At 35.9% G+C, this 25802-nt stretch overlaps 1 protein-coding gene across 1 annotated transcript in view; it reads right to left on the bottom strand.

The window, feature by feature from the left end:
- Positions 1-3477: 3477 nt before the first annotated feature.
- LOC126964788 (5'-3' exoribonuclease 2 homolog) overlaps positions 3478-25802 on the bottom strand; it is a 42006-nt gene continuing 19681 nt past the window's right edge. Inside the window, exons 16-17 of the mRNA XM_050808042.1 lie at positions 25120-25230; positions 3478-6181 (exon numbers count right to left, since the gene is read on the bottom strand). Of these exons, the coding sequence (XP_050663999.1) occupies positions 5808-6181; positions 25120-25230 (485 nt within the window). The 3' untranslated portion in view covers positions 3478-5807. The remainder of the gene's footprint in view (positions 6182-25119; positions 25231-25802) is intronic.

Genomic DNA, 25802 nt, shown 5'->3' on the forward strand with positions numbered 1-25802 from the left:
TGGAGCGCAGCGGAGACCAACCCTTAATCTAAGTATTTTATATGACACATTGCAATCGTAATAAAACTTATGAATTGATATGTCTTGGTAGTACTGAAACAAATAATAATTCTATTCGATATGGCTTTGATCTCCGTACTGTTTCCATGAGAAAATTAGCATTGCTTATGCCATAGCATAAAGGATGTTCCGAAAATAGTATGAAATAGTTAAGGGGGGGGGTCCTGAGTAAAAAAATTCCTCGAATTGTATGTATCCACGTTTTTTAAAGTAACAATATCAACTTTTGTAGAGGTTATTTGCTTGATCTTTTCAAACACACAAACAATTGTGGCCAGATCAAATACCATAGTAATTAAAAATGTTAAAACCCATAGCAAAATTTATTTTTCTCTCCAACAAAATTTTTGTGTGAAAAAATTTTTTGTTACCTTATTTCAGAGCGCGTATTTCTGTTTAGCAGCTTAGAGAGATTTTATAATTCTTACATCACGTGGATCTGCCGAGCTGTAAGAATCTCCGATCTTTTGTAGTCGATAGAAGAAGTACCTATTGTTATTTTTGTCGATACTACGATATAATCAAGCTTCTGAAATGACTTGAAAATGACCATGATGACAATGACTCCATACCAACTCGCTTCCTTACGAGTGAATCTCATCACAAAATCAGATTTTTAATATTATGCTTTTTACTAAATTTGCGCTGAACCCTAATTCATTTTCTTAAATAAAAGCCTAGGTTATATCCAATTAAAGGAAGGTAGAGGCAAAATTTAAAAATTGATTAACTGGTAGAAACTCGAGAATAGTTTAACAGATTCTTTAAATTTATGTAGGTATAAATACTATTCTCAATTTCTAAAAACATACAATGTTTGCAGTTGCCAACGAATTTTCATACGGCCAGCAATTCCAAAGTTAGCTGTCAAATAAGGAACATGCTCTGACAAAGCAATCTGAAGTGCAATTGTTCGCGTTCAATAGTTCTTTAATTTTACCACAATCGAAGGCTCGAAATTGTTCGGATGAAAGGAAATTAGGGTCCCGCGATGGCTGGAGGCCACTTGAGACCCTAATGAAGTATAAACTACTGCAACTTTTTGTTCAGGTAAACGATTTTAATGGACCGTTAATATTCTTATCGTACTGGATTTTTATTAAAGACTATTAAATTATATGCATAAAGGTGCGTTGGATAATATAGCATATTAGGTATACCTGGTCTTGTCACCAGACAACATATTATCGAATCGTAGAATTAATTTGGGAGTTTGACGGTAGGTAGGTACGTGGAAGTATGATTATGGGAACAGTCTAACCACAGCAATATACACCGGTCATTCATTTAAAAAAACTATATTAGGTATAATAATGTAATTTTCTACACGCCATCTTACTGAAGATAAAAGAGCTTCATTACTGAGGCTGCAGAATTTATATTACTTAGCACTTTTATCGGTCAGATTTTGTTGATGAATCGAGTACCGACAATACATTAATTTGATAAAATTATTCCATTTTTCAATTTGCAAAATAAGATTTTTGTTAATATATATATTTTTTCAACTACACTGGCCTGCAAAAGTAAGTATCACACTTTTCAAATTTTTTTTTTCTTAAATATTGAAGGTAAAGATTTAAGATTAAAAACGTTTTGTTGCAAATTTTATAGGCTTTAATTCTTAGAAACTAAAATCATAAGTAACATTTTTAACTTAAAAAAGATAAAACAATGAAAATAGACATTTTTAGTTTAGTGTAAAAAAATTCAACTAGAATGTATTACATGTTATTTAATTTTTAATAACTAGTATTGCCTCCTCGAGCTCTGATTACAGCTTCGAGCCGGTTTGGCATACTGAACACTAGGTTTCGGAGCCGATGTTGGGGAATATTCTCCCATTCTTCTACCAGGGCCTGCTTTAGTGCCCTGAGGGTAGTAGGTCTGCGATTTCTGACTAGCCTCCCAAGCTCATCCCAGGCGTGTTCAATCGGGTTGAGATCAGGACTTCTTGGTGGCCAAGCCATCACGCTGATACAGACCTCCTGAATATACTCTTGTACGATATGAGCCGTGTGTGGCCGGGCATTATCATCTCGAGTTTTGGGCCACTCGCTGGTCTTCGGGGTTTCAAATTTGCTTCAGCAAGTCTTCTTCTCACTGTACTGTCACTAATGTAGTCCCTCCGGGTCTGAAGTAGCTGTTGCTGGACTTCAACTGCATTTTGGTGGCGATTCCTTAACACAGTGGAAATAATATAACGATCTTCTCGGGCACTGGTACACCTGGGTCTGCCATTACAAGGTCTCCTTAGATGGTGTCCAGTCTCTTCGTACTTTCGCTTTACCTTCTGGACCGTTCGTACCATCACACCCACCATTCTTGCAGTGCGATGCATACTGATGCCTAGTTCCAGAAAAGCCATGATCCTAGCACATTCTTCAACTGAAAGAGGCATGATAAATAAATGTTATGTACTTTTTAGCATAAATTTTTAAAACAAGACCCATCGATCTTGAAAAAAATTTAAAACAGAAAGAAAAATGTGAATGGTAAAATTGTAATTCGAAAACGTCCACTTTGAAAAAGGAATGGTTTTGTTTTTGAAGTTTTTTTTCAGCCAATTCTTAAAAGAAGGTTACCGACTATAGAGTTTTTATGTAAAAAATTAAATTCTCTTTGGAGTCCTTTTTATTTCGAAAGTATATCTTGTGAACTTAAAACGTTATCCCAATTTTAAAAGTGTGATACTTACTTTTGAAGGCCAGTGTATCTTCGATAAGGCAGGAATTGATGTTCAACCATTATCTTTTTGTCAACCAAAGCGTGTTTTTTAAACTATTTTTATTTTATATTAATGAAACTCAGCCAAAGAAAATCGTGAGACAATTTTCTATGATGATATTTTACTTTATTTGCAAAACAAATAAAATATTAGCTAACAACCACCACTAACATCGATGAATATTGGCAACAATCATATTGCTACAATAATTTATAAGACGAAGTGACGAGTCGAGCAAATCATCGCCTTTTTTTGTGACAATGGGACGAGTCCAGCATGATATTCAGCTGATGGAATTTGACAAGCCCTGCCCATTACTATGCCGTGCACCTGATGATATAACATAGTTTTGCACTGCACAGGATGCCAGCTAGATTATGGGTACCACAACGGTGACTATTTTTGCCGTGAATCAGTAATGTGTAAGCATTATTGTGTTTCGGTCTGAAGGGCGCCGTACCTAGTGAAACTACAGGGCACATGAGACATGAAATGTCTTATGTCTCGAGGTGACGAGCGCTATTGTATTGGCGTTCAGAATTTTTGTGTTTTTCAAGAATCCTGACTGGCACTGAATTGTAATGGACAGGGCGTATCAAATACAATCAACTGAACGTTCTGCTTGTCTTATCCCTTAATTTCATAAAAAAATCGCAACAGTTTGAAAGCAAGAAATAAAAAAACTCAAATTGAGTCATAAAATCATTTATTATACAATATGTAATCTTGTAACAAAGGTGATACAAAATATATACAAATATATATCAGCTGTAATGTCAGAACTATGCACTAGATATACTAAATGAAATGACCACAGACTATTAAGTCCGCCCATACCATTTACTCGTCATGTCATATCATTTACGAGAGTAGATACAAAAATCATGTCGAATCATTTGAGAAATAACGCTATAATCATCAAAGTTAATCAGAGTCGTTTATGCATTTTGCAGACAAAAATTCCTTGTAGTGCAGGAACAGGTTACTGGAGCAGAAAGTGGGGAGAGAACATTTTGTTATACCGAAACATGTAATTCTAAGTTTTATTGTGAATTTAATTTCAAGAACGCTACAAAATATAGACGCAGTACTATCCGGATATATATTAGTAATATAACAAGTATATAGTTAGAACTGAAATGTAACATTGTTGTAAAAATTACGTAAATTTTTTTATCTCAACATTTCGATGATATTTCCAATAAGCATGTTGACGGGTGGTTCATTTATGTATATATTTATGTAGGTACAAATGTATTCGTACATTTAGTTGTCAAAATAGACGGCACAGAGTCGCTTTAGCCCGAGTCCTACAAAACAGATATGTTTTCATACCAAGTCCGTTCACAAAAAAGTTTGTATTTCAGTCATAAACGGTCGGATTCTAACGTGTTTTTGTAATCATTTAGCTATTATAATTATGAAGCCGTTTTGTAAATAAAACATTATATCTAGCAAGAGATAGTTTTCGAGTTTACGTTATATTTTCATCAGTGCCTAGATGATAAATTAGGAATGGCATACCTACTCACCCAAGAGGGTCTAATCAAAATCAATAAAATCGCGGCTACTCAAGCCCATTTAAATCAATTACATTGGTATGACTTAAAATATTATCTAATAAAAAAAATTAATGCTACTAACACCTTTACAACTACTATTGCTTTCAAAAAACTCTAACTTATACAAGTGCACCAAGTTAGAGTATTCTGGAAATAATAATATACATTTGACAGTATTATTTTTTTTTATAATTAATAAGGCTTTTTAATAAGGATATTTATATATAAATATATATATAGAAATGAAAGATAAATTGATAGTTAAGAATACTGAACTCTTTTACAAATAGTACTTTGAACTCTAATCGTGAATTCGCCACAAGAAGATCCCGTCACTTTAAACGTCCTACTAATATCTTCTTGTCGTGCGTCCGTGCAGAATGGGATGTCGCTATGTCAACTTAATGGCTGACAGGCTTGCCCTGCATGTTTCAGTATGACAACTCTCTCTGTTATCCCTACCTATTATTTATTTAGTTATCTATACTATATAGTTACAATGGATCGCAACAGACCATATTGTCAGATTTATGTTTTCAAACGTAAAGGTCTAAGTTTTCACGTTCTTAAAACTTATATAACTAAGGCTGAGATCTATAGAGCCTACCTATTTAGACTTTACTTACGTAAGACTTAGCTGCGTGCAATCTTAGCATGCTCTTTTTTTAATAGTGGTGATAGTGGTCTATTTCTACACGACGTTGGCAAACTTGTGGTATACCTTACACAGAAGCCACAGCAGGAAGAATAGAATGAAAAAGTCAAGTTCGCGTTTTATCACACTCAGCTAAGTTTTGTGTAAGTAAAGTCTGAGCAAAATCTAAGTACGCTCTATATATCTCAGCTTAGACTTAGACCTCCCTGCAGATCTGCTGTGATTATTCATTGATCGGCTATAAGCAGATTGATATATATGATGAAAAACAGTGACATAAAAATATTCTATCTACACCCATGCTTTAATACTTCTATTAAAGATTCTAAAACAGCTTATTGCCAACATTAAAACACCCAATGTCCTACTAACCATTACATAATCCAAACGAGTGTTGTAATGAAATTCAGTGCAACATTACAACACTCGTTTGGATGATGTAATGGTTATTAGGACTTGCTTTTTTTAATGTTAGCAGTAAGCTAACTGTTTCAAAATCTTTTAAAGAGGATTCATATTATGGGTGTAGATAGTCGTGTGTGCAACTGTTGATAATTAGGTATTAAAACACTCATGTGATCGTGTTTCCATACCCCTTATTATGCAACAACAGTTGCATAAATCATTTGTAATTGCCCCAACTATCAATTTATATTTTAGTAATATTTGTAACTGGCACCAAAATACCAACAATTATTATGTACCTATAATTGATATCAGTTTCAACTTCAATTCATCTTATTATGTTGTTGAGTTGTAAATTGATTCTAATTTATTAAAATATTTGCTTATCTACATAATATCAGCGCCAACTTGAGTTGCCCTGCCGACCTGAACTCTGGGGCCTCCAGTTGGACTGCCTGTGACTCGTCTGCTCCTGGTTGTGGCCGAACCTCGGGTTCTGGTTGTTCGACGAGTAGCCTGGGTTACTCGACCTGTATCCTTGGTTGAAGCGGTTCTGGCCGCCGAATCTGTCCTGGCTGTTGTACGGTCTATCCTGGTTGTATCTCTTGTTTTGGTCGTTAGATTGCCTTTGGCCCCCAAACTGTCTGTCTTTATTCCCGTACTGCCTGTCCTGGTTGGTATTATACCCAGGCCGGCTGTAGGGATGCGGCCGCTCGGCGCCTTGTGACTGCACATACCCACTCCGATGAGGTCCGAACGACTGCGAGCGATCTAAAACAATCATCACAAAATTATTTACTTTCTAACAACATTTAGGGTCTAGTTAGATCTAGCTTTACATATCTAAACGGCTGGACCGATTTGAATGAATTTTTTGTGTGTGTTCAAGTGGATTCGAGGATGGTTTAGATTCTCAATTGAATTACCTCCAAAACGGCTGGACCGATTTTGATGATTTTTTTGTGTGTTTCAGTGAATTTGAGATTGGTTTAGATTCTTAATTCAGTCCATATATAATTCTCCTGACCATGTGTATGTAAGAGAACTCCTCCTAACGGCTGGACCGATTTTTTAAATTTAACACGTGTGTACAGGGCAACGTCGGTCGGGTCCGCTAGTATAATTTATAGAGCGAACGTAGAACGTAGACTTTGCTCTGAACGTACTCTCTTACTGTACTCTTACGTAAAACTTAGCTGAGTGTAAAGTTAACATTATCTTTGTTTTTATAGTCATTTGACATCTAAATTTATAAAAAATTTGCTATTTTTTTAAGTGATAACCCTCACTTCTGGGATTAATTACACAAACAAAATTTATTAACAATGTGGGACTCGAACCCGCGACCTCTCACGTTCCGCGCGAGCGCTCTTTCCACTGAGTCAACTGTTCGAGTGACGTATCGTTGATAAATCAGGTATGTCTTGTTCAAATCTCAAGTTATCAACTGTAAAGTAGATCCTTTAGATGAAGCCACAAACTGAGCTTAAACTCACACTCAGCTAAGTTTTACGTTAATAAAGTGTGTAAGTTCTATAGATCTTGGCCTTAGAAAACACAATATGTCGTGTGGCTCTGTTTTTTGCTGAAGTAAATGAGCATATAATGACGCCAAACCAACTGGCGACGACAGAGACAATTTGTAGCACATACGTATATCCATGGGCGTGCATTGGTTTTCTAGTAACGTAGGCACTGTGGATCTAACTAGTCGTAGTTGAACTTTGGAATTTGAATAGATTGCTTACCATAGGTATTTAGTATCTAGCGTAAGGAAAAATTTAAGAGTGGGTGTTAAATAGAAGTTTGCTTATAAAATAACGGAACCAAATTAAACTAAATTAACTTTAACACTAGTGCTATATTTAATTAGGTTCATAACGAGGTAGGCACTGCCTAATTGCCCATAATATGATATGCACGCCTCTGCGTATATCACTTAACGAGTCTGAGAGTTAAATATGGAATACCTCGGACGGCTATCGTTACATCGGTTACCTACCCAGCAACAAGAACAATTAATATTTGTTACTAATTGTTAATATTACGTTTAAATTCAATTATCTGTGGGTATTATCATAAAAATAATATAGAAAAATATAAGAAAAAACAGTTTCATGTGATGGTTTTTTTTTATGAAAATAAGGGACGAGACGAGCAGGACGTTCAACTTAAGGTAATTGATACGCCAAGCCCATTACAATGCAGTGCCGCTCAGGATTTTTGAAAAACTCAAAAATTCTGAGCGGCACTACAATTGCAGTCGTCACATTGAGACATAAGATTAAGACTTAAGTCTCATTTGCTCAGTCATTTCACTAGCTACCCTTCAGACCGAAACACAGTAATGTTTACACATTACTGCTTCACGGTAGAAATAGGCGTCGTTGTGGTACACATCCGGCATCCTGTGCAAATGAGCCTCCCACTGGTATGGATACCATGCAAAATACGGAAGTTATTACGAACAACTTGTTAGGACGAGAGATGTCAAAATACATATTTACAACTTAAGAGTTTTACAAAACAAAGTTACTCTTACAAGAGTTGTTCATAATTAGTACTCGTAAAGTAAAGTATGCATTTATCATGACAACACAAAACATATATACATAGTAAAATTAAAAAATAAATAATACGACGTCATGAAATTTGAATTGATTTCCAACACTGATTTTCAGTAGGTACCTACCAAGTCGACCTGTTGACAGCAGCCGTCTTAAAAGTGACCATCTAAAAATAGTAGAAAAAGAGAAGAAGAAAGTGTAAAGAAAAAAAAAGAAAGAAAAATTTGTAATTATAAATTGCTAATTAATGTGCAAGCAAATCAGACCAACGACTGTTCGTTGATATTGAGAAAGATGTTTTTTATCCATTTTGGTTTGGATTAGACGACTTCCGTATCAGCTTCAAGCAAATTTCACAACTTTATTTGAAGGGGCCGAAAGTCAATCTGGTAATAAACGCTTCTGGATTTAATGACGCATTACTAATATAGCTAGCTTAAACAACTTCTGAATCCTTTAAAGTCTAATTTATAGTTTTCACCACTAACGGAAAACCAGATTCAGATGGGTCAGCATAAGAGTACGATCACTTGGTGCCTCGTTAGCCCCGTCCAAGCAAAGCATTTATTAGTTACTTCATAATAAACGATAATTGGCACCTATTATAAGTGATGAATATCTTTTGTACTAATACATGTAATTGTACAAGCAAATATTAGTTTTGAGTATTTTTTTTTTGATTAAATGGCTCCGTCGAAAGTATTCTCGACTTTATTACTACAACATCAATAAATTACTACAAAATTTGGCTTAAAAACTCCCGTACACTAAGTTATTAATATGTGATTCGAAGAAAATATATGTATCACTCTTAAATAATTTATACGTATCCAGCTGAAAGTTAGATAGAGCCTAAGAGCGCGTTCGCACTACGACACGGGTACGGATCGCATTCGGATCGGACATAGTGCGAAAGCGCTCTTATGCAACGCATGAAAACAGGCCACCACATTTTTTTTTGACGCGTTCACGGCTCATTTCATGTCTCAGTCTATCTACAGCCGTTTTCAATAACGTATCTCTAGTTACGGATACATTGCTATCACAGTTTAATGATAAGATAATAACTATCCATAGTTATGTCCAATATAGTTATAGTCCAATGCTTTATGTCGATATGTTATTGAAATGTAAGTAAGCGTAAAAGGATAGATTTGTCTACCTCTAGTAATTAAACTAAAGATAGATAGGTTATTGAAAACGGCCGTTGGACGTATAAATTATCTAAGGTATCACTCAAAACTAAAATTACATCGTCGACGTAAACAAAAATGTTCATAAAATGAAACTACTGGGCCAAGGTATGTTAAATTATTATGGGACCAAATTGTATGAACGAACAACATGACATTAGGTTCTTACTTAAATACGACATTTGACATTAATTTATTAATCATCATCAGCCGGAAGACGTCCACTGCTGTACAAAGGCCTCCCCCAAAGATTTCCACAACAATCGGTCCTGCGCTGCTCTCATTCAACGTATTCCGGCGATCGTGACCAGATAGTCGGTCCATCTTGTGGGAGGCCTACCAAAACTGCGCCTTCCGGTACGTGGTCGCCATTCGAGGACTTTACTTATCTGTCCGTCCAACTATGAGCCCTGCCCACTGCCACTTCAGTTTCGCAATTATTTGGGCTATGTCAGTGACTTTGGTTGTTTATAAATGACATATATTGTAGTATATATTATAGATTTTATATTACTTTGGTTTTGGTTTGTAAGCTGGAATATGATCTATTCTGATGGTCACTATTAACTATAACTCACTGATTATATATTTTGCCATTGAACTGAGATGGTATTCCCAAAGAAATGGCACGTTTACGCATTAAAGGAAACGCCCAAATATCGTAACGGGGTTTCATTTGCTCTGCAAACATCTCAGTCAGTTAATGACTGGCATAAAACTGTGCTCAAACCAGCGGCCCTCCCTCTTCACCCTCAAAATACCTACCGCTAAGTCGACCAATACACACAGAACAAAAGCTGGATTTGAAAGATCGCAGGCGTGTCGAGTACCGACGACTCGCGAGAGGTCTATTGTTTGTGGCGCGTTAAGCTCTGCCGCTGGTGATCCTTAGTGAAGCACCGAACCTACCGCCATCTATGTGATATCTTGCACTTGAAGAAACGCCGGCGGGGCCCTGGCTCTGTTTGTTAAACATACGACTTGGTGAAGCACGAACCAGGAGTGAATTGATTTGAAAATCTATTAGCTCTTGCGACATTTTTCAATTGTGACACATTATTCGCTGTAACTATAGTAATACGAAAACTTATGTGGAATTGGACCATACAATGTTATTAATAACTTGAAAAAATTTTAGTATTTTAGTACCCGAAAGATAGAAAAATAAAACAGCATAGCTACACGACAAACTTTTCATGGAGTGTGAACATAAGACATAACCTCCACCGCCTATTATACCAGGCCAGTCAGAGTTTGTGAATAAAAAAAATTATGTATGATTAATTGTTATTATTTAAAAATATATGATTATTTCCGTGTTTTTAAAAATACCATCGTTCGTATTTCAAATACCTCTCTATATTTTTTGACAGCTTAATTGAATTATCGCGTCTAACGGCCGTTCCCAATATACTATTTACACATAGAAATAAATTACTACCTTCTACTTTCAATAATCTGAAGCTGTCCCAATATACCCGATTAGTCATTGTCATCGCCTTATATTGGAACGCATGAAACTTTTATCGCTGGTAAGCTCTACGTCTTCCCATTGACAGACAGCGTGTACGGAAGTTTATAGGGACAGAAAATTCAACGATAGTTACGATTGTTATCTCAAGTAGGCCACAACCGGAGATAGACTGAATATTAGGAACGGCCGTAAGAAAGTTTCGCTATTTCAAAACGAACCAATGTGTATAGGGCCTAGTGGAGAGTAGGTATCTACTTTCAAGATTTAGTAAAATAATTATTTTATCTATATAAGGTGAGTGTCCAACGTATATTTATTTATTTATTCAATATTGCACAATCATTTCAATTCCTATTCTATAATATTTATTAACTATAATAAGTTTTGTTATTTATACGGTACATCAGTCAGACATGAATTTATATTCAACTTTTTAGGTAGCCTAAACAGTAATGTACAGAATATTGTAACTTTGTAAGACTGTTTAATAATTATTCGACCATGGCTGAGCCGTCTAGATGCTAACTAGAGTAACGAATTCTAAAAATGCGCGTCACATGAACCCCGGCCAGCCGCCATCTTGCAACAATGACAGCTAATGGCGTGTGCCGTGGACTCGTTACGTACTCGTATCCGAGAGTACAATAATTATCGGGATGCACGACTGTAGTTGTGGGAGGGATTCAAATCAAAGTTAAAACACTTTCGCTAATTTGCACCTGAGCTCCGCTCAAATTAAGCCCTCCTTTATTAACAATAAGGGTCTCTAAATGAAATTGGAGAGTAGTGTATTCAGTTTGGATATCTCACCTCGTTATCTTAGAGTTCTAGGTAGGTAACCAGTAAAATTGATAATTATAATATTGAAACTAAATCCAACTAAGAGAACTTATAAAATTGTATTGTAAACAAATAAGTTTTAGCTCAATAATGGTGGCTCAGAGGGCAATGGTGAGGGCTATGCTCGGAGTTTCCCTGCGAGATCGAATCAGAAATGAGGAGATCCGTAGGAGAACCAAACTTACCGACATAGCCCAAGTGACTGAAGTGGCAGTGGGCTGGGCACATAGTTCGACGGACAGGTGGCCATTGGGGCAGTAAAGTCCTCGAATGGCGACCACGTACCGATAGACGCAGTGTTGGTAGGCAGTATGGACCGATCGTCGTGGAAATCTTTGGGAGAGGCCTTTGTCCAGCAGTGGACGTCTTCCAGCTGATGATGATGATGATGACGAAGTTTTACCCAACAGTATACAAGAATAAGGTCGCAACAATTTTTGTGTGACGGTTAATGAGTCTATTATAATAGTAAGTCTCCAATTCAGAAGCAAAAACTTCTATCGAAATTGGCTCACACAGATTTTTTAGGGTTAACTGAAAACTACTGAGAGGTTTTTAAATTAACGGACCTGTTGGTGTGACTATGTGTTGCGGGTTCAATCTCTACACTTAACATTGCATATTATTCTTTATATGAGTGTGTGTATAATATTCAAGTTTACAGATGAAAGGCACGCTTGTCTCCCAGAGAGGTAGGACAAGACTTAAATTTGTCGTCTTGTGGTCCTGAAATACTTCCGACTTCTCCCACTATCATCAAAGCTTTCAAACATGTTCTCTTTCTTAGCCATTTTTCTGTATCCAAATTAATGCATCCCCTAACATATCGTGGAATGTACTTTAAGGTCAAACTATCCCAAAAATCTAGCTATCTAAATTTGGTATACATAAAAATGGTCAACAAACCATCGTTGACAAATTGTGTTAGTATCTGTGCCGTGACTTCCCATGGCCTTCGACTGATGAATGACGTTCAAAAAAAAAATTGATCCAGGTTTCAAATATCTATTTCGGCTGGGCCATTCACGTCTAAACGCGACGGGTAGAGGACTTTATTTGGTAGATGTCGCTTTATTTATATACATTTCTATATGCAAGCATGTCACTAGTAAATAAATAGTAAATGGGTCCTGATGAATGAATGATAAATAGTAATTTGCAACAACGATTTACAACAAACCACACTCCTTTCTTTTGGGCACTTGTCTTTGATTTCCCGTAAAAGGGCCTGATAATAAACATAATCAACGTAGCATAATATGCAACGAATTGTACACGTCCACCATATAATCATGCTGACAAATGACGGTTACCATATTATGGACAACATTGAAACAATTAGTTGAAATTGTAAAAAGCTTGTTATTTCCCTATTTTTCTTCCTTAAATTTTTTATTTTTGGTGACTTAATTCTGTAACTCCTATATATAACGGCCTATAAAATTCTTAATATTTTCCACAAAAAATTACTTCAATTAATCTTTAAGTCAGTAGGCACGTACAATCAGACCGTAGAACGAGTCAAAGCCTACATGCAAGAAAAGGTAAAAAAAAAGAAAAAGTGGAAAAAGTTCGCATTCATAATGGCCAGCTAATGGACGACGGCGCGACACATTCACCGTCTGAAAGCGCCACAAATGAGAGCAAATGCGACGCGTTCGCGCCAAAATTGCAAAAGCAATATGGCGGCAAAATGACGGCGGCTGTCAAACGTGAGAGACCTCGAGTGGCAGCTCGAGCTGTGTAGTTAATGTCTGAGCAACTTGACGATCCCGTAGCCTAGTGGTTAGTAACATTGGGTTCTAAGTTATGGGTCCTGGGCTCCAATCATGGTAGGTGCAAACGTTTGTTTTACGAATATGTTTGTTTCCAAGTCATTGAAGTTTGTATAGGTACTAGATAATTTGTGTGAAAGTGTGTCAATTGTATTATAAAAGATTGCATGGTGGCAAATGATCGCCGCCGCCCATAATCTCTTGCAATATCATTCATCACAAGGAAATTCATACCATAACGCTGCTCGGGTACAAAGTACAACAAGACTACTGATAATTTTTTCTGCTTGAGAGCAATATTACTTCTGTTCCGTCTATATTTTTTTTTGACAATAAGGGACGAGACGAGCAGGACGTTCAGCTGATGGATAATTGATAAGCACTGCCCATTAAAATATAGTGCCGCTCAGGCTTCTTGAAAAACCCAAAAACTCTGAACGGCACTTCAATTACGCTCGTCACCTTGAGACATAAGATGTTAAGATTCACGGCTGAAATAGTCGCCGTTGTGGTAACCATAATCTAGCCGGCATTCTGTGCAAGGAAGCCTCCCACTAATATATATATATTTGTTACGCCAATGTAATAATAATCAATTTAAATTTTATTCTTAGACAATTGGGGATTCACAAATCAACGCCGAAACGTACAATACACCCTTAACGGCCCTTACATTTACAAACAGTGGCTCTCTGTCCCGTCTTGAATAAGTACGCGATTTTAAATGCGGACACAAAAGCTGCTACTCGAGAACTACCACTCGACCACTCCGATCGCCGGATTTCCCCGAAAGTCAAGACTTCTATTAACGCGAGGGTTCTCATGCAGAAGCCAAAATCGCAATAACCCTAAGTTCGGAATTTTGAGTACTTTTGTATTGCAAAGATAATTTTTTTAATAGATATAGTTATTCGTCATCTTTTTTCCCTGGATGTAAAGGATCCATGACCTTTACTGGATGTAAAGGATTCTTGAAAACCCAATAATTAAAATGCAACGTGATTGCACTCGCAACATCCCAGCGGTTTCACTATTTTTAACTACATACATTCCAGTGTGGAAAGATAAGGTAAAATTGGACTGGTACCTGAAGGCGTCCGTAGTTTCGGACAAAGTATATTTTTTTAAACTTCGGTTACATAAATAATTGAAGATCGCTATATTAACAAATATGTAAGAATATGTAAAGTTGAATTCTTTGTTTCTTATCCTTTTTTTTAGCTTCACCTGTATGTATGTTTGTTTGTAAGCGACTCATTTGGGTGCGAATTTGACCCACTTTAAATGGCCAGACTTCGTCCAAATTTCGTAGATTTATCGAGGACGGATGGCAATACATTAATTCGATAAAATTATTCCATTTTTCAATTTGCAAAATAAGATTTATGTCGTTTTTTAATTATTTTAATGTTAAATTTTAAATTTTGTATTAGAGTAGGAATTGATGGTAATTTTGAATTACTTTTCCATTCTTTAATTCGGTTTCCTATCAAAGCGTGTTTTTTTTAGTTTTTTTTTTTAATTCTATTAATTTATAATGGCAATTATATTTACGCACTCTGTCAAAATTTCAACATTCTAACTAATACACAGGTTTTTGATAAACTGAAGCCGTTATCACTGTGTTATTGTTGGTTACACTTCGAGTACGGAACCCTAAAAATATGATAGTCAAGGCAGGTCACGGATTTCAGGAGACATAAGAGGTAAAGGAGACAGGGCGCTCTCGAGCGCGCCGTGCGGCGGTAATGAGTACGGGCGGGCGTGCCTGAGTGGCCGCGCTGAGCCGGGCACCTCGCACGAGGCACGTACCTAGCACCAGACGCTCCTAGCTATCTACTGTCACCGTGCCATTTACTCCGGTATCAGAATCAACTATATATAACCTATCATTAACAATATTGTAGGATGGTTTGGTCGAAATGACGAAGAATATTGGCAACAATCGTATTGCTACAATATTTTGTCAGACGAAGTGACGCGTCGAGCAAATCTTCACCTTTTTTATGACAATTATTATTAGAATATAGAAAAATCCAAAAATTCTGAGCGGCACTACAATTGCGCTCGTCGCCTTGAGACATAAGATGTTAAGTCTCATTGGCCCAGTAATACAGTCACTCTAGCTACGGCGCCCTTCAGGCCGAAACACAGTAATGCTTACACATTACTGCTTCGCGGCAGAAACAGGCGCCGTTGTGCTACCCATAATCTAGCCGGCATCCTGTGCAAAGGAGCCTCCCACTCCGGTATCAGAATCAAGTATATACCTATCATTAACAAAATTGTATGATGGTTTGGTCGAAATAACGATTGATGAACGAAATGCAATTGCATTAACATATTGAGTCCTATATGGATGAATCATTAATAGAAAAATTTAAGAAATGAACATTTAAACGTAACTTCTTTTCCTTTAATAAACTTGTAATGCCTACAACTCGGTAAAGTCGAGTTACTGAGTCTTTGTAGGGCGATGTGTATGCTTTTAGGTATAACATTATACCGGAAACTGTACAAAAAATAGATTGTGATGAAAAATTATTTAAAAAAAAGCTCGCTAAGTGTCGTGTGCTAACGGTATCCATTGTCTCTGCCAGAATCAGACAGCTCTAGAAGCAATCAACTTTCTAATTATTGTTAACACTTTTTTTCACGCATGATATCGTAGAGCCCATCCACATGCTGGTGCAAACATTCCATGAACAACTCCACGGCTCCTAACAGTCGCTTAAGAGGCATTTTATACGTGATTCGTAGGACTCTATATAGTCGGCGCAAATACGACCTCCACAGTGGCTCAAGTTAAGACTGATTGAATTTTTTTTTCAATGAAAATAAGGGACGAGACTAGCAGGACGTTCAGCTGATGGTATATTACAATGTAGTGCATAATCTAGCCGGCACCCGGTGCAAAGGAGCCTCCCAATTGTGTAACACTCCAAAGTTTATAATAAAATTAATGCTTGGCTTTTAATATAAAACATACCACAAAATCCCTACATAAAGTTTGACTGCAATTTCCAATTTCCGCCACGTCAATAAAAAATAAGCGTGCGCAATTAAAAAACCGTGCAGTTTGGCATCTAGATAATTAGGCCACGTGCCTGCCCCAATGCAGGAATCTAATTGTTACGCACTCCATTGGATTGTGAACATAAATCATTATTAATAGGGCTCAAAATAGTTGTTCGCGATCGTCTTGTGATATATTAATTGGGAGTCAAGTGGTTTTGTATGTTTGTAAATTGTACGATTCATTATTTTTGTGGGCTGGTACTATAACATATAAGAAATGAAACCATAAAAATCCTGTTAAATGAAATGTTATAAGTTTCTTTCAGCAAGGTTTACAAAAACAATTTAACACAATATCATTAATCAGTTGGATCCTCAACTCGTTCTGTACATCTGTAAATCAGAATGTCAAAATATGTTATTCAGTGCGGAAAATGTACAATCACCTTTTGAAAAAACCTATGCTAGAAAAAACAACGGACTTAAAAACTTAAATGTATAAAATAAGAAAGATTTAATTTAAAACACTTCTTATGCAAATTTAACACCTTTAATATTAACAAAATACTATAATTTGTATGTGCTTACTTATTGGTAGGGTTTAAGTCGGTGCTTACCCGTCTTGGGTTGTTTTGTTCTAGACCAAGCTATCCCGCTCAAAGTCACGCGTGGCGAGTGTAGGTACCTGCTGTTACATTTGGCTTGGCAAATAAATCGGTTCACAAACCTCAGCGTAATCGGTTGTGTACATACATAAAAAAATACCGATCGAATTGAGAACCTCCTCCTTTTTGTAGTCGGTTAATAAGCCAAGTTACAAGCTAATGATTTATAAGTCGTACCAATTTTTGTTGCTAATAATATAAGAATATTAGTGTTGCATAAACTGCTAATATTTTAATAAACAACTAGTTATATGATCTTTATTTACATGTACTAATGTATTCTATTGCATTATGTATTTATCCGAACCAGTAATATTGGTGCTAATACCTACAGAAAATTATACAAATCACAAGTAAATTCCTTGGCTGAATGGGTGAAGCTATTGCCCTGGTCATGTTTTTATGTTCAATAAAAATGGCGGCAATTTGAATATTGATATATTGTCCGTGGCGTCTAAGTTTAAAGCCTTTTAGCTTTAACTTTTAGTAACACAATATTACAATATTGTTAAAAATTACTGGAAAATTTGTAGAAAAACAAAAATTTAAATATTTAGTTTCGATCCACGTACATTAATAATATGGTGTCCCTTAGGTCCCTAGTTATAATTACAAGGTTCTTCTAATAATTTGTATTTTAAGCTTAATACCGCAACAGAATATAGTAAAATTACTTATATTATAATACTAGTCATAGTACTGGTATTTTGCCAATTGTAGTTTATTACTAATACTTTATTAAGCAACATAAACGTACAACCAAAACCACTAATAATATTAATAATAATTTTAAAATTTACCGCCTTGAAGTAACTTTAAATATACAAAAATCTATTTATTACATACATTAAGACAAAGGGGAGTAAGTAGGCTCCGCTTATGGTGCTTAAAATAATATTTTGCTGGTTTTCAGACATCCCCATCTCCCTAAGGTGTTAGGTGGGATACTTATTACAATGAATATAAATAAAATAAACTTTATTTTATTTAAATGTATCAAACTCTGTATTAATGAGTATATTTGGGAGCGTGAGTGAATTTGTATTAGCTTGTACTTTGTTATGCAAAAGGCCCCCGATGATAACTAATGACTATCATAAATGAGAATAGACTACCCCTATAGCCCAGTGCTTACTGACCCTGCCTACTGAGCTAGAAGTTCGAATCCTGGTAGGTGCAATCATTTATATGATGAATATGAATGTTTGTTTCCCAATCATGGATTTTTGTATGTTTAAGTAAGTATATTGTATTAAATATATCGTTGTCTTGCACCCATACTACAGGCTATGCCGTTTGGGGTAAGATAATTTGTGTAAAAGTGTGTCAGTATTATTATTATTTCAAAATCTAATTATGAATAAAAACTTTGAATTTGAAAATAGAACTGAGATGAAAATGATTTAGTCATTACGTCAAAATATCACGCTAACACACGTAGCGCCTACAGAGTACATGTACGCCGTCAACCGGTAACATATGATGGTGATTATATGTCTTCGTAACTGCCAAAATAGTGGAAATATAAAAATTATAATACCTGCTACAAAAAGTCCAATACCAATTCGATTCTATAACAAAAGTTCGTAAATCATTTAAAAAAGCTTTGCTCCATAAAGACATAAAAAACTCTAGCAAATCTTCGGAAACATTTCCGCGAGCTCATCGGATTATAAGCTAAACTCTAAAGTAAATACACATTACCACACCTTCGTAAGCCACCTGGCTGAGTGCTGCTAAAAAATCAATAACTTAGAAAAAAAAACCCTTCGATAACGTAATCCTCTTCAACCGGATAATAGGAAGCACTTGAGCCTATCGACCCGTTATTTATAAAAAGCTCCCATTGTGCGCGACAACCCTCTGATAATTATTATTTTCGTAGTTGGCGACACTGCGTCCAACAATGGCGTCCCTACGCACTTCCTGTTTACTTTCGCGCGCTATTACACGTCAAATGACGATTTGCATTCACGTAATGGATTCCTTTCACGACGTTATTAGAAGCAATTCCGATTCTTGTACATTGTCGGAGCTCCATTGATCTTTTATAGTTATTGTGTTATTTTAATTGGTATTATTATTTAAACATTAAATCGACAACGAAGGCCAATCCTGTCGCAGTCTATTATGGCCCATATTCCAGATCGCTTCCGAGCCACTAATCAAGTGTATTTTGTTTCTTTCATAAAAAGTAAAGTAAGCATTTATTCATAGCAAATTACAATATAAAATAATGTATACATAGTAAAATTAATAAATTAAAAATATGGTGTCATGAAAAGGACAAGAACAGGCTAATCCCAGAAAAGCTGTTGGAGACTAGATATTAGAGAGTGCTTGATATTAACACCGGACCAGAAGGACGCGGAAGACCCCGATTAACATGGCAATCAGTTAAAGACAAAAATCTACAAAAAGCCTAAATAGATCTGCAGACGTTTCAGTTCAAACGTAATCAATTCAAGACGTAATCAGTTTCGCCAGGACATAAAGTCCTGGCGAAACTGATTAGGAGAGCCAACCCCAACCAAAATGGGATAGGGCGAGGATTAAGAAGAAGGCGTCATGAAAGGCATGTACACCTGTCAGCTGTGGGTAACATTTACACAAAAAGCATTTAGAAGAATAAGGGTCCAGTATAATGATACATACAGGGCTCTTATGAATCTTCCGAGACGCTGCAGTGCATGATGTTGGTGGAGGGTGGGGTCCCTGACTTCTTCGCTGTAATAAGAACGAGAATCGCGACATTTTGGGAGTCGATTGCGCAGCTCATATAAAAAAATCCTTACGGCTATATCTGACGATATCAGGAGCCCTATATATAAACAATGGATATCTGTTCACATGGAGAATAACAAAAAATTAATTGGACTTGTAATTAATATTATGAATTTTTATATCTTTATATTTTGGACACCACACCCTTATACAGTGATGGTTTTCTAGTTTTTAAGTTTACTTTTAATAAGAATAAAGAATTAATGTTTACTACGGGACGTAATTGGACTGAAAAAAAAAAATTATTATTATTAAAGGGACATTCAGAATTTTTGGAATTCACATTAGGATAACCCCAATTCCAACACTGATTTTCAGTAGGTACCTACCAAGTCGAACTGTTGACAGCAGCCGTAGACAACACGGTTCCTTTTGTTAAAAAGTCCAAAGATGTGAAGACAATGAGAAAACATACTTTATCACGGAATAGATGTGTACGTGTTTGAATAACCTATAATATTATCGGTGGCAACAGTCGCGGAAAGCTGTATAATGATTGACAATTACTGAATTACACGTTTAAACTTTTACTGCTATTTGCATTTAGTTTATGCGTTTAGTATTACTAGTAACTACTAGAATCTTAAGAGTACATTTAGCAGATACGAAAAGTAATTTTAATAAAAAACAGTCAAATGCTAGACCATGGTTTCGTACTGCTGAAATAAAAAGATCGTCAATTTGTATTATTTTGGTACGTATAACAATTAAGGCGTACACAGCACTCATAACAAAACTTACTTATTATATACATCTCAATATTATATTCTTGATAATGTTATGCATGTAATATAATAGGCACATAAGCGAATTTTCGAGAAATTTCTCGTTAAGACCAACAAAATTATTAATTAAAAAAAACCGACTTCAAAAACTCTAAAGGATAAAATAACTTAGAGATTTAATTTAATACAACTCTTGTGCAAATCCTACACCTTAAATATTAATAAAATACTATTATTTGTATGTGCTACCTATTGATAGGGTTTAAGTCGTCGGTTCTCGATTCGATTTCAGTAAAGCTTACTGTAACATAAAATATGACTTGATTATCTTAAAATATCAAATCTTGACACAAACGGTAGGTAATGGTCGCCAACAAAGACTTTCAATCCTTCAGAACCGATTTAATTCCCATGTCAAAAACTTATTGCGACAATTCATACGAGCCTTAACACCTCCGTTCCGCGCGCCTCACAACAATGGCCTCTAATTAAAGGGAGCTAGTTATTCCGAACAAAGCGTCGATCAAAGACAATACCGGCTTAATTGGCATGCTTCATTGTTCCAAGATTTGCCACTGCAAGGCATTGTTCCAAGATTGTTGCCTTTGTACCAAATGTTTGTTTTTGTGGAATTTTTGATATCGCGTTAAGATATGATATTTAAGCTCTTACCTCACACATAGAGTGGGCTTAATAATAATATCTTTATATATGTATATTTATTTCTTCTGTGCGTGTGCATGTCAGTGAACTCTGGGTGTCTTCAGGTGGATACGAGAATGGTTTAGAATTCAGTCCATATATAATTCGTATGTGTATGTTAGTGAACTCCTAACGACTGGACTGATTTTTATTTAAGATGTGTGTACAGGACAACGTCTGTCGGGGTTGGTTGGCATCAGTGGGATGCTTCATTACATAAGATTCTGGCTAGATTATGGGTACCACAATGGAGCCTATTTTTGAAGTACCTATAAATGTGTAAACATAACTGTGTTTTGGTCTGAAGGGCGCCGTAGCTAGTGAAATTACTAGGCAAATGAGACTTAACATCTTACATCACGGTGACGAGCGCAATTGTAGTGCACATTGTAGTGGGCAGAGCGAATCAATTACCATCAGCTGAATGTCCAGCACGTCTCGCCCCTTACTAACTACGATTAGATTAAACTTCAGCTAAAAATTATTTTATTCAAACTATCTGGACTACTATAGTGACGTCACAAAATGGTGGTCGGCGTTTTCGGTCACGTGACATAAAGATAATAAAACTACGATTTCAATTATGAAAATCAAAATAATCCTAAAAATATTACAACAAATTAGAACTGAATTCGTAAGTCTTATGGTAAAAACACTATAAATAACATACTGTCATAAATTAAGTTTAATACGTGAAACTGGCAAATATTGAACCTTGTGCGTTCTATATTAATTAATTCTCTTTTTCATATTAAAATCATCATTTAATCGTCAAATAATATTGTTTATAGTAATCCCCGGCACGCTCCCGAACGTCGCTATACATCACGTCACGTGTGTTAACGCCCTCCCCCCCCCTCTCTCTCTCCTCCCCGCCCCCTCCCGCTCACCGCCAGCCACTATATCTCGGAACACGGGCGTCTCGCACTGATTAATAATGCAGTGTTAATTACTAAAGGACAAGTGGAAATATATTTATTTAACTACAGGCTGTTTACTTGAACGGCACCCATTCTATGCCAGTATTAGAACTAATTTAGTGTCGGTAATTTTAAAAATTCGCCAAAGTTTATGAATGAGACGAGGGTGAAAACAGATTGTTTGATACAAGCCATTCACTGAGTCTTTAAAGATTACATTTATATTATATACATTTTTTTGATGGATAAATATTTCTTTTGATTGATTTCATTTTGCAAGAGTTTACAATTTATTTTTTGTTCACTCCACAAAAACATCCATAAAATATATTAATAATATATGAAAGTAAGTCAATAGTTGACATTTTCGTAGGTACGTTAGAGATACTAGCACTAATATTTAAATATTTATTTTTACAAACAATATATTTTCCATCCCCAATACCTTGTCCGACTATTCAAAGTAATTGAATTGATCCTATTGAATAAATATATTTTTTATTTGAATTTAAAAAAATATAACGATACTCGTATTTGGCACATCACAAAAAGCATTTCGAGAAATGGAAGTAGTGTTTACTGCTCCCAGACTTTGTTAGAAATATTCTAACAGCAGGCAGTAAAAGTGAAAGCATATGACCTTACCTAATGAATTAAATGGACTAATGGACAAAATGATCGGACTAGCACAAAAATCAATTAAGTCGCAGAGCTATCATCGCCCTGACTCAAAGATGGAATATTTAATGTGCCTGTAATTCCGCAGGAACACCCATAAACAATTATTACACAAAAGGGCAATTGTTGAGCCCGTAAGTGCCAGATATAGGTGTGCTGTCAGTAGTGCCCCAGCGCCTATTTCTGCCGTGAAGCAACTGCTTCGTAAGCATTACTGTGTTTCGGTCTGACGAAATTTTGGGTTTTTCAAGAGCCCTGAGCGGCACTGCATTGTAATGGGCAGAGCGTATCAATTATCATCAGTTGAACGTCCTGCTCGTCTCTTCCCTTATTATCATAAAAAAACGAAGACTGGGATAAATATATCGTAAATAACGGGACGATCAATCGGGCGTAAAATGCAACTAAAAATCTTGGAATTATTAAAAGAGTGTAAGGCCCGGTATCACCAAAACAGAGAGGAGAGGAGATGTATTGTGATAGCCAATCAGATTTCGTTATTTTCACATCTCCTCTCCGTTTAGCTTCGGTGGCAATTAATGGGCAGAGCGTATCAATTATCATCAGTTGAACGTCCTGCTCGTCTCTTCCCTTATTATCATAAAAAAACGAAGACTGGGATAAATATATCGTAAATAGCGGGACGATCAATCGGGCATAAAATGCAACTAAAAATCTTGGAATTATTAAAAGAGTGTAAGGCCCGGTATCACCAAAACAGAGAGGAGAGATGTATTGTGATAGCCAATCAGATTTCGTTATTTTCACATCTCCTCTCCGTTTAGCTTCGGTGGAAATTAATGGGCAGAGCGTATCAATTATCATCAGTTGAACGTCCTGCTCGTCTCTTCTCTTATTATCATAAAAAAACGAACACTGGGATAAATATATTGTAAAAATGCGGGACGATCAATCGGACATAAAATCTTGGAATTATTAAAAGAGTGTAAGGCCCGGTATCACCAAAACAGAGAGGAGAGGAGATGTATTTTGATAGCCAATCAGATTTCGTTATTTTCACATCTCCTATCCGCTTAGCTTCGGTGGAAATGAATCCAGCTGAGAGGAGAGGAGATGTCTCATTTGTCTATTGAACGAACGATCAAGCAGCGCACCGTAGCGAAGATTCTCGTGCGCCCTTCTCCCCGCGCCTCGTACACCCAAAAGCGTTGCTATAAACACAGCTCAAATCTGCTCTCCGCTCTGGTGGAAATAACCTGACAGCTTCGCGGCTTATCTCCTCTACTCTCCGCTTTGGTTGATACCGGGCCTTACCACTAGCTAGTTGCTTTTTTTTTTGAAAGATTAAATAAAGTCATTTTTAACTAGATTCTATTCTCTTCATACAGTGAGTCTTGTTGTATTATAAAATAAAAGTCTGGTCAGACGAGCCAGACGATCACTAGATGGTGTGACACGCTCTGCCCATTACATTGCAGTGCCGCTCAGAATTCTTGATTGTTCTCGTTTGAGTCCTTCATTTGGAGACAATATGTTGAGTATCTTTGTCCCATTAATTCCACCAGCTAGTATCTTCAGCGTCCTTCAAACCGAAACAATAATGCTTGCACACTGCAACTTGATGGGAGATAAAGGAACCGCTGTGTTACCCATCTAGCCGGCATCCTGTGCAAGAACCCTTCCACTGGAAATAATGAACTTGTACTATTGCTTAATACAGAATTGTTATAAATACTATAATTTACTATAGTATTTATAATAGTTTCTTTGACAAACAAAAGTGTTACACATTTATTTAAATAGGTGTTTGCTAAGTCACATTTTTATTATTATTATGTTATATCTTTAAACAAGCAATTCTTGTATATATATAATCTGAATCTCGGAAACGGCTCCAACGAAATTTTTCATAAAATTTAGTATACAGGGGATTTCAGGGGCGATAAATCGATATAGCTTTCAATTTAAAAAAAATTTAGTTTTATCCGTGTTTTAATAAGAAACAGTTACAATAAGAATAGAATACAGTTACAGTAGAATATAAAGGTATATTTCGCCACTATATACAAGACTGTAATAGCTCATAAGACATTGGGTGATCCGGAAAGCAGTAAGATCCCGGTTCGAATCCAGATGTCCCATTAGTTTTTTTTTGTTCAGGTTTTTGTACATTTCTAAAGATCTGAGCAAGGCTCGGTCGTCCGGATATTTTACATAAACCGACGTTCTTGGCATTTGCAGAGTCAGCACCCGTTAACGCAAAAGCCAAACGTAAACATAAGAGTTCCAATTTTAATTCTTTAAAAAAGTATTTTATTTAAATATACTTGTAATTAATTGTAAACTATAAGCACACTAAAATGGTTTTATTTTGTGTGAGTACAGTTGTTTATAATCTATTACTTACTGTGTTGCGGCGGAGGCACAGACGAGTATGACTTGTCCCGCGGCAGATGATGGCCCAGCATCCTGTGTCCTGCCAGTTCTAGGCTGGCCACGGTGTGCGACCGCACCATACCTGTGTACAATAATATTATATGACATGTAAATAGTAGCCAAATGGCAATAAACGGAACCCTAATAGATTCGCCATGTCTGTCTGTCTGTCCGTCCGTATGTCGCAGATACTTTTTTCCGAAACTATAAGAACTATAATGTTGAAACTCGGTAAGTAGATGTATTTAATAAACCACATTAAGATTTTCAGGCAAAAATAGAATAAAAAGCAATACATTTTTGGGGTTCTCCATACTTATAACTGAAACTCAAAATTTTTTTTTCATCAAACCCATAAGTATGAGGATATATGGATAGATAGGTCTTCAAAAATGATATGAGGTTTTTAATATCATTATTTTCTAAACTGAATAGTCTGCCTCATTTATAAAAGGGGTATTTTTTTATTTTATTCAGATACATTTAAAACTATATAATCATAAATATGCAGCATAACACTCAGTATTATAGAGTGTTAATTTCTAATTTTTACAAGTCTTTGTTTTATTTTTTTTTAAACACGGAATTGTTAATCATAGCAAGGCATAAAAAGGCATTTATTTTGTCAAAATTGATTCCTTTAGAATTATTTTT

Source organism: Leptidea sinapis, chromosome 6 (assembly GCF_905404315.1).
Source record: "Leptidea sinapis chromosome 6, ilLepSina1.1, whole genome shotgun sequence".
NCBI classification, from domain to species: Eukaryota; Metazoa; Arthropoda; class Insecta; order Lepidoptera; family Pieridae; genus Leptidea; species Leptidea sinapis.